At 39.8% G+C, this 13,046-nt stretch overlaps 1 protein-coding gene across 1 annotated transcript in view; it reads left to right on the forward strand.

Annotated features, from left to right (window-relative positions):
• Nucleotides 1–13,046, forward strand: part of COL24A1 (collagen type XXIV alpha 1 chain) — a 161,347-nt gene that overhangs the window by 29,055 nt on the left and 119,246 nt on the right. Inside the window, exons 9-11 of the mRNA XM_009274268.2 lie at nucleotides 3,035–3,088; nucleotides 6,681–6,734; nucleotides 8,868–8,921. Of these exons, the coding sequence (XP_009272543.1) occupies nucleotides 3,035–3,088; nucleotides 6,681–6,734; nucleotides 8,868–8,921 (162 nt within the window). The remainder of the gene's footprint in view (nucleotides 1–3,034; nucleotides 3,089–6,680; nucleotides 6,735–8,867; nucleotides 8,922–13,046) is intronic.

The following is a 13,046-nucleotide window of genomic DNA, read 5'->3' on the forward strand; positions in this document are numbered from 1 at the left end:
GAGGAGTGAGATGCAACCCACAGCCACAGAGGAGCAGGCGGTGGATACAAAATTAACCACTGCAAGACAGAGGGGGGAAAAAAAACCCACTCCCAAAAATCTGGTTTAGTCTCTTGCGTTGTAGCAGCTTGATAAAAGGGGTGATAGATGTCTGGGTAATTTGCCCAAGAAATGAGCTGCAGTAGCAAACGTTGATTTGTGTGACTGGGTGCACCCCAGCATGAGCAGGGAGATAGCAGCCTTGCCCTGTGCCAGGGGACAGAGCAAATGCTTTGCCGCAGTGAGCAGAATCCCGCGCCCCAGCTGCCGAGAGCATGGGAGAAGCCTGTGCCGCTGCGAGGACTAGTTGACAGGGCAAAAGAGGGTAAATCTGTGTTTGCACAATTGTGTGTGTTTAAAAAAAAAAAAAAAAAAAGTCCCTGCGGTCGTGGTTGATTTTGGAGGCTTTAGGAGAAGGGCAGCTGGAGGGAACAGGTTAGCATGTGTTGTGTAGAAGATCTCAGGCCATGGTATTTGAGGATGTAAGTGGTTATGGCTGGAGTGCGCTCATCTAGGCAAATTGCAAGTGGGAGGTAAGGGAGTAGTTTATATGAAGGCTCAGCAGACATTTGGGAGGAGTTTTGACTCGACCTTTGAGGAACATTTAAACAAGCTGCTGCTCAATAGTGTGTTGAACATCCTGTGCTTTGCTGGCTTTCAAAACTTGGTCTGACTGGGTAGGAAAGTGTACTGGTCAAAGGGGCCGAAAACCAAACTGATGCTTTAGAGCAGTTGGAGACAAGGGAGTGGACAAGACACATTTAGAAGTATAAAATGAAAAGCGTTCCTTCAAATACATATCTTCCTGACTTCTTGGATCCTTTTTTCAAATTGTCCTTCTACATAAGAGCTGACAATTCTTACAACTCAGCTTTTTGTGTTGCATAGTGCCTCTGTTGAGGATACGTTTGGCATCAGAGGCACCCAAGTAGATCCTCACAAGTGGGAAGTTGTCTTTGGTTTAGAGGAGGCTGCCCATATGTTTAAAGCCATGGCTGTTGGTGAGATCTCTCTTGCTCAGTTGTTGGTTGGTTGGTTGTTTTCTGCAGGTCTTTTTTTGTTTGTTTTTTTTTTTTTTTTTTTCCGGGTAAAGGGTATTTAAGGGACAAGTGCTCTACCGTGCGAGTTTTCTGGATTAATTATTGAGTAGGACATGCTCTCCCATGTGAGGAGACAGCTTACAGTAGGGTGCCTGGAAAAGTATGGAAATGGCAGAGATGAATATTTACCAGTAGTTCTAAGTTTAAAATACATATTTATATGGGCCAAGAAAGTCTATGAAACTGTTTGATCAAAGAAATAAATTTTTCTGAAATTTCAGTGCTCTTTAGTTCGTATAACACTGATAAATTCAAGCAAGCATAGCTAGTGAAGATACGTGATATGATAGAGGAGTTTTTTGAGCCAAAAAGCACGTAAAACCTTGTTGATGCAAAGTTCATGTCCACATCTACCAGTCTGCCCTGTGACTTCTGTCTTCCTTCACATGAGCTGCCATTTGTGATCCTGAAATGTGACTCGAGGTGTTGAAGAGAAGCAGCAGAGTGCAGAGCTGCATTGCCTGGGCCTTCTTCAGGGTCTCTCAGGTGTGCATCCAAATTTGATCCTGACAGATAGTCACATGGGTTGGACACTTTGGGCATGGTATCAATGCCTGATTAATGGCTAGAGATTTCCATTAAAAACTGATTTTGATCTCTCTAATTCTGTGGTAGAGAAGTCCACATCTGACAGTTAAGGTTTTCTAAGTGTCTTGGCTTGTTCAGAGTTTCTCAATAATGAAATTTCAGCAATTTCAGAATTAGTCAGTGATGAGATGAAATTCCCCTGATGTCTCTCATTTCACTAGGATACTTTTGCACCTCTGTGTTGCAGTACTATGCCCCAAGATAACATTGCAAGCAGCAAAAGCTAGGAGCCGCTTCAGCACTGCAACTATGTTGGCACTTACTAGTTGTTTCCTTTCTCCTAAATCCCTGAGAAGCCTCCAAAGTTGCCAGTGTGCAAATTAATCTCTCGCAGCACGTGGGATTAGCATTTCTGTGTAGTTAGGTCAACATTGTCATTAGTGAGAGGGAGCACTTAACAGATACAGCTTTCAGTGTTACTGCAAGGTATAAAGGGTAAATTCAGTCTCATGTGAGGGAAAGACAAACACTGGAGTTTATCTGTTGTAAGACCACTGAATATATGAGAAAGCTGAAAAGGATTCTTATTATTTTTGGTATTTGGATTAATTTTTTGGGTGCAATTTTTGGCCTTAGTGAATTCAACAAAAGCTTTGTTGCTGACATACCAGGGATAGGTTTTCACCAGTTTGGTCCTTCAGTGTTTGGAAGATGAATAGCTGCTGACAGCCGTTGCAACAAATATTTTCCCTAATGCGCAGTTTGTCAAGGAGTGAGGATTGCTGAGTGTATTGCAGGAACAGACGCTTATCCTGGAAGGCGTAGATAGTCCTGATAGCCTGTTCTGTTCCTGGAATGGTTTAAGTCCAACTCTTTTAGTAACAAGCCCATTTTCTACAGCGGCTGTGGGAGAATCAGGTTGGTGAGGGTTTTCATCTTTAGAGATGGTGGAATACGTTGCTTTGAGTCATCTTTTAAGTCAGTGAGAACTGATCCACTTCCTTCTCTTTGCAGTGTATAGCTGGGTACCTCAGAATGTGTTTTTTCTGATTTTTATCCCATGCCTTCAAGTTTTGTAGCTGGAGAGCAACAGTGCAGTGACTGTGTGCCAAATACCTGTTAAGAATTACTTGGGAAAACAATAGAAACGGAGATTTTTAAAAGAAAGGGAAGTACTCAACTTCACTTTCCATTTTTTAGGAAGATGTACATGTTTTATTTCTTGAGAATCCTTTGAAAATCCCAACCAGTGCTTCTAAAAGCACCAGTGATGCAGTAAAATGATTCTCTGCGAACTGTTCACACTTGTTCAGTGGAGTACTGAATAATCCCATTCTTTTTTGTGTTTTTGTTTGTTTTTTTTATAGGGTATTCCAGGACCACATGGTAATCCAGGTTTGCCAGGATTGCCAGGTCCAAAGGTGAGTTAATTTACTCATGTTGCCATGTAAATACATGAACTTCTTAATGACTTTTTGGACGCCCCAGAACTGTTTCCTGTAATAGAAGCAATTGGCCTTCTTTGGTTTACAGATGGAGACTGTTACTATAAACATATTTTAATTAAATGTAATCAATCACATTGAACTTCAAATCAAAACAAAACAGCAGTTTATTCAGGGGAAAAAAACCAAAAACTTGTGTGTGCAGAATGATAACCTGGAAACTGTTATCCATGCAAGTAGTCTATACGTCCCAAAACAGTTCCTGTAAATCAGCTCGGCCTCTTTGATAAACTGGAATTTAAGTGAGAACAAACATTTAATTGCTGTAACCTTTTGCCTTGTTGTTGTTTTTTTTTTTTTAAAGACATTCTCTATAAATTCCTCTTTTTTTTTTTTGGTCAGTGCCCAACCTTTGATATTTAAATATTCTAATATTTCAGATATTATCACTTGATTAATATGCTAGAATAACTTTCTGAAGATTTATGGATGTGATATTTAAAACCAAAGAAAAAATACTAAACTGGAAGCTCAAATAAAACCCTTCAACCTTGTGTAACATAGGCCCTTTAAATAGATTTGACAGATTTGTGCAGTTGCAGAATGCCTTCAACTCATATTTAGTTTGAGTAATTTGATAGATATGTTAGGAAAAAACCAGCAGCAACCATGACTTGTTTTAGTGCGATTCCTAATGGCAGGAATCTGACCTGTCACGACAGGTGTTAAAAACTGCTTGAGGACATAAAAAGTAATTTAATAAAGCTTTCAGTGTCAAACACTGTAAAACCAAGTGACTCTCTTGTGTGTGTGCTTTTTTAATTATCTAGTTCTATAGGAACAGTTAAACTTAGAGATTCATAATTATTTTTTACAATATTTATGCTGGCTGTATAATATAATACATCTCTAGGAAAAATAATTGTAACCAGTTACTCCTAGGATTTGTTTTATAATGTATCTTCCCCCTCCACTGGATCATAATCCTGATCAGTTCTGTAGCTGTCTCCATGATTTTAAGAATAGAAGGAACTATATATACATATATAAAATATATATGCATATATTACTAGGTGCTTAGCTATCTCTTTCATTTCTGTTAGACTATAAGTTATCATTTCAATACAAGTGTCTTCTGAAACACTTTTCTTTAAATAAAAATTAGCCAGGTGCTCACCACGTTTTGACTATGAAGATCCAGTTGACCCACACTGACTATGTAAGCTGAAACGAAACACACTTTTGTTTGATCTTAAAACATCGCGGACGAGTTGCAACAATTTTCTGGCAGTAACTTAATGCAGAATTTTATTCTGCCTTTGAGATGCATGCATTTTTCCCTCCTGTGCTGAAGCATCCTTTATGTACTTGCTTTTGAAGCATGGAACAACTTAGCTAATACCCTTACAGTATAGTATCCAGCCCTGGATGTGTGCTAGCGGTTCCAATCGATAGCTGACGTCCTCAGCATTTAATTCCTGATAAAGCGTTGACAGGTGTTTGTAAGTCATTTAAAAGTATTCATGAGGTTTGGCTGTATTCCTGCCTCTCTGAAAAGTGGGTTAGTTAAGAAAATCTAGTTTGTGGATTCTGGCACTGTTCTAACTACACTATAATGTTACCTAGATTAAATAATGAAGTGCTTTATTTTCTTTATTTTATCCTCACATCTTGACCTGTGGTGATGTGTTGTTAATCCACAGCTGAAGGCCATGCGTAACAATGGCTGTTTGTTTTTTCGATTAAAAATAATGAGGAATTAATTATGCTTATAAGGGAAGGGAAAGGCTATGGGTAAGTTATCAGAGGCCTGTGTTTTAACTAGCCAAGAGCTGATCACAATTTTATTACAACTCTTATTTTGATATGCCTGCGTTGGAAAATGGAAGCGGAAAACAGATTGGAGTTATTCAAGGAATATAACTATTTACCTTCCGAAAGGTAAATCAGCTGGAAAATACTCTGATAACTCCTGCCATGCTGAAGAATGGTGTTCTCTCTGACCTGACACATCAATTTAACACAGCAGATTCATTTTGCCATATTTCCAGGCTTTATTTGGTATTCAACAGGCTTAGTTTCTCAAGTGGCCACACAAGGTACGAATCTTAACTGCAGAGGGAAGGCTAACCCCTGATCTGCAGTACCATGCGCAAGAGGAGGATCAGGCCCCGTAGCATTTCAACTAAGAGCGATGACTGTTACAGGTCTGAAACGGCTGACCGTCAGGAAGCCTCGCGCTGCTTGTCTTGTATGTCCCTGTTGGCATCCAGTGTTGCCCTGAGAGTAGGATTGTGCTGGCAATGTCTAAACAGCTGTTTTTCCCAACTTTACCTCTCTTTCAATGAAGGGCATATTATAATCTTTAATCTAGCGCTGCTGTGAGATAACTTCAATAGTAACATTTGCTTCCTTGGCTACATAAAACGTATTTTTGAGTGAGAAGAGTAGATCTTGATGCTTGTGAGTAACACCCGGTGTTACTTTATGGCTTTGAAATCAAGACCACTGTTGTAGCCTGTGCCATTTATATAAACAGGTCAATGAAATGTTACGGTGCCTTTTGCATGCAGCTTTTAGCGTGAATTAGACCAAGACGTTCGCTATTTCCTCCTCAGTTACCTTATTTTCAGTTATTAGCACATGAATGTGGTTTCAGCCTATGGCTCTGGGAACTCCCCAGGTGACCGCTCGGTCAGCGTGAAGCAGTTCACCCAGGGCTGTCTCAGGAGGTACCATTAGCTGGTGACTCCTGTTTTAAGGGCAGTGGATTTGACTACGAGGGGTGCAGGTTTGCTGTGGCGGCAGAGCTGCCTTGTAGCCAACAGCTCTGCAGGGCTGGCTGCCAGGCCCTGCTGGTCCTGACCGGCTCCCGGCCCAGGCAGGCCCTAGGCCTCTGTGGCGTGTCGGCCTGCAGTGCCTGGCGCTTTGTGTGGCGGCGGGCCCTGGCAGCGGGGATTTGAAATAGGGGAGATCAGTGTGGCAGCGTCTTTCCCTTCTCTGCGGCCGAGTCCTGGGTGCAGACAGTAACTTCTGGCCAGGAATGATGAGCCGTCTCATCTGCTAGGAAGTAACTCGTCACTGAACAGAGGCCTTCGCTGCGTGTTTACAGCTCCGTCCTTCCCAGCCGCGATGTCTGCGCTGCGTGGGGCAGGTACTGAGCGTGAGGAAGCCTGGACAAGATTATAATCAATGCAGTAATATATCCTGCATAGTGTTTGGGGAATAGGTGGTGTCCTGAAGTGGTGGAGACATGGGGAGAGCGTTTCAGCTGGGGTGTCTGCTGTAATCCTGCTCGGATTTACCAATGAAATCTTCTTATCAAATGTTTTTGTGACATTATGAAATTTGGAAAATGTAAATCTCATTTTGATGTGAACTCACACTATTATGTTTTGTTGTAGTTCTTTACTGAAAAGGTTAAGAGAAAAAAAAATCTGTAATAACAAGTGAATTTTGTATGAACGTTCCTCCTCCTCTTGCTATAACAGTGAAAATATGTTTCCACATATATTATTAAAACCTCTCTTCCCTGATGATATTAATGAGCTTAATTTCTCTGCAACAGGGCCCCAAAGGAGACCCAGGATTCTCTCCAGGACAGGCAAAATGTGGAGAAAAGGTAATATTTTTCTTAATTATAGAAAAATGTTTTGTCTGTCCCATTCTTTTGTCGAAGTCTTGTTTAACATCCAGACAAGTTATAACAGCACAATGCTTTGTATTTACTGTGACGCTGGTATATTTTGACGCTTAATTGTGTGAGACTGACCAGTGCAGACACAGGTGATATAATGAACCAGACAAATAAAAAATTATATTGAAAGCTGAAACATAAATGATATATTTGATTTCATTTATAAAACTAAAATAAAATAAAAGGGAAATACTTTTAGAACAATGAAATCTAATTCTGTTCACACTGATATAACAAAGTACAGATTCCAGCTTTCTTTAGTACCTTGCATTAGTACAGAAAGTTGTGTAAGACAGACAAAGTTTGGTGATGACAAGTGTACACATTATTGCATGTCGTGTTGTATTTAACCACTTTCTTAACAGACTCTTGATGCTAAGATTTGTCCTCTCACTTCAGAGGTTTTTCTTACTAGTTCCTCCTAAGCTGCTTTAGCCAAACTAGCGGTTGCTCTCTCTGCCCAAAATATTTGAGTATAAATATTTAAAACGGTTCTTCGTAGAAACTGTGGGCTTGAAAGCTTGTGATTATTTCATTTTTAGATTGCAAATCTACTGACTATGTATGAAACTTTAAAATCAATGTGATAATGCTAAAAATGTAATTGCGTGTTTGCATTCTAATGTGTTAGCCTACGCTACATCTTTTAGAATATCATGTATTTATGCTAAGTTTTATTAAGAGCATTTGCTAGTAGTTCAGTTGTGGAACATTTGTGCTAAGTAGAAAACACTGTAGGAGTCCAGGACCACTCTCCATAAAGAAGCAAGCATTAGCAAATAACTATTGTTTACTAGCTGCTGATGTGTACATAAAATAACATTTCTTTTTTAATGCATACATTCTGTCAAACCCTAAAATTCACAAATATGTATTTTCAGTGTTAAAGGGCTGCTGAGCAAAATTCAGAAATGTGTCGATGCACTGATAAGAAATTGAAGCGCAGCTTTTGTAGAAATAGCAACATTATTTTAAGCTAACAAGCTTTTGCTTTTGGCAATCTAATCATACCGTTGTGAGCTATATGTGTCTACCTGAGGTAAACTCAAGGTATGTTCTTTGGCATGAGCCCAAGCTGCCACACAACAGTCTAAAGCCCACCCATGTATATGTATGACCTACATCTAAATACATGTAATCCAAAAATATGGGATCGATATGCATTTTTATAGTTCTCACTATTTTGGGTTCTTAATTTTTCACCCAAGTCAGATTTGCTCACCCTAACTAATGGACTCGAATTTACCTTGATGCGAACTCACTTCCGCTATCTGCTCGTTGACTCATTGAATTTGAATTTGGGCACTAACCCTGAAAGAGTAAGTCTCTTCACTGTCAGTCCTGAGCAAGGAAAAAAGAACTGGAACAACTTTCCCTCCTCCCCCAACTGCAACAACCATAAGAAAATGCATCTTTTTCCAGCTCCCTAGCAGTTGAGATGCTCTAATTCTCATTCACGTATACCATCATGTGGTTGCAAGGGTTGAAGAATTTGAATGAGTATAGCCATATGCCACCATAACACTCTTGTCTAGAAGCGTCTTTCATGTTGTCTTTTACACGCATTAGATTTACGCCGTGTTTTATGCAGCTCATACCATAACGGTGTCCTGATTCCTGGTTGATGATTGTTGGCATAACAGTAACACAAACAATAAACAGTAGTAGTTAAATATATATATCAATTGGAGGTGAAACCACTCACTTCTGAGGGAAGGGTTACCTGAAGAATTGTATAGCTGCTTCACTCCCATTTATGTTGGCTAAAAGTAAATGTTGTGAGGTTGTGAACTAAGTCTGTTCCAGCCATGATTTGGTCACGTTGTATGATGCAGGAGCATGTACATTGCACCAGGTGGTTGCAATTGAGGAACTGTTGCCTTTTCAATTTTCTTCCTCTAAAAAAAAAAAAACCAAACTATGCCTGATAAAACAACATTAGCTGCTTCCTCATACCAAATGTCCAAGAATGCAGAGAAGATATGAAGTCCTACATGTTTATAGCCCTGTGTCATGTTTCAGTGAAACATAGTGATTCTGGATGTTTTTGTTGTACAGGGTGATCCAGGCCCTATAGGCTTTCCAGGCCCACCTGGGATCAAAGGCCAGAAGGTAAGATTCTGTTGCCATTCTCATGTAACCCTCCCTGGCTCAAATCCATGGCTATCAGGTGGATGTCTGGTGGTCAAGAGGCAATAGAAGGGCTTTGGGCCCGCTGTTGGTACTGTGACTGTCTACTGTGTCAGGCTCCAGGGCCAACAGTGCAAAACCTTCCCTTGCAGCTAAATCACGTGAGATCATGGCAACAGAAGGTAAATCACAGCTGCTTAGGTTGGTCTCCTTCAAAAGGCATGGCGTGCCCCTGCTCAAACCGAATAGATGCTAGGGAAGATAGGCTTGCCTGCGAGAGACAGCCCTTTTTAAATCAACTGTATTCAATTTTCAGTAATAGTTTTTTCATTTCTTTTTCTATATTGTGTATTTTGTAGTACAGAAGAAGCTCCATGGGATCATGTGCTCAGTGTTTCTGCACTGAATTATTTGCTTTTTTCCAAACGTGTGCCGGAATTGCTGAAATAGAACTCAGGTGGAATAAGTTCCAATTTTGGATGCTACACAACGTGATATTTTTTGATATTAGAAATGTCAGGTGCCACACACTGCATTTAAGAAATAGATATAAATGATGGCAGTCCTATGTATACAGGAAAGCATAAGGCAGACAGGTAGTTTTGGGAAGGGAAAATGAAGGAAATGAGACAACCTTAAGAAAATGAGCACAGAAGACTGAGGGAGTGAAACGTAGTTTATGTGGAAGGGGAGGTCACCTGACATGAGTCCAGTAGGCTGCACTGATTAGTCAGATGATGACAAACTGCTGAGGTGGCAAAAATCAGCAAGAAGTCTGGGGGGAAGGTACTATTAAATGCTGTCTTTGCAGAAGATAGTTTGGTGTTGCAAGTGTAATAGAAAAACATGGAGAACAGATATCACAGCAGAATTTTGTAGTAGTATGTAACGCTGAAGGTAGCTGTAAAACGTCCATCAAAAGGATGGAATGAATTGTTATAAAGGTAGGCCTTGGTATTTTTTGGCCTTAATTTTTGACATATAGAGAAGAAATATTAATTAAACGCTTGTCTGCTATTGAAACTAAAGAAAAATGGTATTGCAACAAAATTTATATTCAGTGTTATGTTTTAAGACGGCTCCATTCAACATTGTCTTGATCTTAAAGTGTATGACAATTACTTTTTTTTTTAAAGTCTAGTCATTCATTTCTAGAATCGACCAAAACACAGTAAAAATGTGACCAGAAAAGGAAGCTATCACTGAATTAGCACCAGGAGGAGTGTGGAAATTTATTTTGCCAAACATGTGGCCCACAGTTCTATGAACTGAGAAAATGTACAGCTGTGACAAGAATTTGCATCGCCTCCATTGAGAGTTAACCTACAAGCTTGGACACTGATAGCTTTTGTCACCGCTGATCTTGGGCCACCTTGAGATTCCCCAAGTATTGTGCTTTCTTATTTCATCAGGTTTATAGTTTAGCTCCAAAAACAAAGTAGTTTTTGTTTTAAAGCTTTTTAGATGGGAAGCAGCTGTCACTTGTTCTGGATTATGAGACTGACATTTGGGGGCAAGGAAATTAAAATCTTATGGCCATCACGCTCTCTTCCTGCCACAAGAATTCACTCCTTATCTGACGGTTAGAGACTCTGTGGAGAATTGTGCTCACTTGATCACTGGAAATTTTACTCTCTGTTTCCATGTTGTACACATCAGACACTAACTAGAACCATGTTTAAGATAACTTCTGCCTGACCCAGACCGTAAGAATACCAGCTTTTGAACAGCACTACACCTGTAAACAGTTAAAAGTATTTCATGCTTAGTTTTTTTAATGACAAGTCCACAATTTATTGTGTTTTAAATAATTGATCTTTTAGTTATTGCTTTTCAATATACGTAAATAGGTAAACACACTGTTAGCTCATTGTGATCTCAGAAATTATTTTCAAAGGAATGTGAGCACAAGTAGCTGTGAAGTAAACCAGCTACAAGAAAAAACTGCAGAAAAATCAAGTACTTCCATTTTTGTTTTGTACCCCAGTACTATTGGGGAATTGCGATAATACTGAATAAATAACATATTTCTGATATTCTTTCTCATCCAGGTAAAAAGGAAGATAAAAAAAATCCTACATATGAGTTAATGATGTCCCAAATTCTATTTGATTTTGACAGTTGGCTTGTGTTAACTGAGTAGTTTCTAAACAGTGAGATATTTGATAGCGAATAAAAACTCTAATGTTCTTCCAGGTATTTTTAATAGTGTAATACAAATCTATGTTCGTTTCATGGCAATTACTTTTTGTCATATTGACTTTTGTCAGTGTCTTCCTGAAAGACCTGGAAATTGGAGGGTTTTTCTTTATGGAATTCGTCATCCATTTCCCATTAACTGTAGTGGTGGCTTTGGAGAGCTGAAATGGAGGGTGCGCTGCAGCGCCTGCTGCCCTCCGCTGGGTGTGATCGCCCCGCTCCAGGGTGGCTGTGGCTGTGGAGGAAACTGCATTTAACAAGTTTTCTAATCAGAATTTGCCTGGTTCTGAACTTCCTGTGCAACGTTATTTGGTACTTATACAAAAACATGTGTTGTGGAAGTTTGAGGCAAGTGTGCATATTGTTTTCACTTTTTTTGACAAGAATGACTTTGAGAAGCCATATTCCATGTGCTTTTGGTTCTGTTTTTCTGAATATCTGAGATCATGTTAGCATCCTGAGTTTCTTGGAAAGATTCATTTTACCCAAACAAACAAACAAAAAAAAAGATTTTTGAAGCCCTCAATACAATAGAAAAGCACTAGTAAACTACTGTTTTGGATTAGAACTATAAAATGATGTGTTTCTTTTTAGAAAGCTGAGAACCTACAGGTTTTTTAATGAGATAGTAAAACAAACGTATGTTAATAATCAGGACTCTGGGAACAGTTTATTGTGATTGACTTCATTTTTCATTACACGCCATGTGTCCGAGTATGCGTCCTTGTGGTTGCATATAAAATATGACATATTTCTCATGCTTGTAACACACACTTTAAAAAGCCAAGTTTTACTCGGGGTAGGACTCCAAATTTGTTCCAGCATAAGAACAGAAACTTGCATGTTTCTGAAGTGTTTAGAGGCCTGTGTCTTTCAGGCATCTTTTGAAGCAGAGGAGCAATGGTGGGAGATGAGGGTTAGTTTGAGGAGAGTGATGTTTCCAGAGCAGTTGCACGGTTCTCATATCTGGAGCTGTCTTGACAGGGCCATCTTTAAATCAGCATTCAAAACTTTCCTTATATCAGTCCAGAGACCTGACAGAGAAGAAGCCCCCTCCTTCCCTCTCTCCCCAAAAAGGGCCTACTTCACTGTACAGACAGGCGAGTACTTGCCTCTGCTAGCCAGAGTACTGGGGGGCAGACTGTCAGCCAAAGGACAGTATGTATCTGGAGCTGTCTTGACAGGGCCATCTTTAAATCAGCATTCAAAACTTTCCTTATATCAGTCCAGAGACCTGACAGAGAAGAAGCCCCCTCCTTCCCTCTCTCCCCAAAAAGGGCCTACTTCACTGTACAGACAGGCGAGTACTTGCCTCTGCTAGCCAGAGTACTGGGGGGCAGACTGTCAGCCAAAGGACAGTACTCCTGGGCATTAACTTGCCTAGGATCTTGGCAATACATTAGAATGCCTGCAGTGCTTACGTGGTTGCAGGTACTTTACATTGACATTGGAAAAGATTTTTAAAAAGATTGGCTACAATTTTTGGGCTAGCTTTATTCCCTATCTAATATGTGTGTAACAGTAAATCATGGAAATCTGGATCTATAAAATCCTGATAAAATTCACATACTAAAGTAAGTATAATATGGTAAGACATGTTGAAAGAAAAAACTTGGTTGCAACCTGAGAAGGGCTCCGTATTTCCTTTTGTCTTTACTTTTGTATCCTATAAAGGGTAAGGCAGACAGATAAATTTCAAAGCAGTACCTGTGGTGATGTCAACATTATGCTACCAAGTGTTTCCCACTGCTTCTCCTTGAGTAGGAGGAAACTTCACATCTGTGAGAGAAATTCCTCTACTGAATTAGATGGAGAAGAGCTCCATCTTCTATATGTACGCTTTTTTTTTTTCTGAAGGGATATTTCCATTCATTAGGATATTCTGGCTAAGAGATGCTAGGTGAAATC

The sequence above is a fragment of the Aptenodytes forsteri genome, unplaced genomic scaffold, assembly GCF_000699145.1.
Source record: "Aptenodytes forsteri isolate BGI_AS27 unplaced genomic scaffold, ASM69914v1 Scaffold59, whole genome shotgun sequence".
Taxonomy (NCBI): Eukaryota; Metazoa; Chordata; class Aves; order Sphenisciformes; family Spheniscidae; genus Aptenodytes; species Aptenodytes forsteri.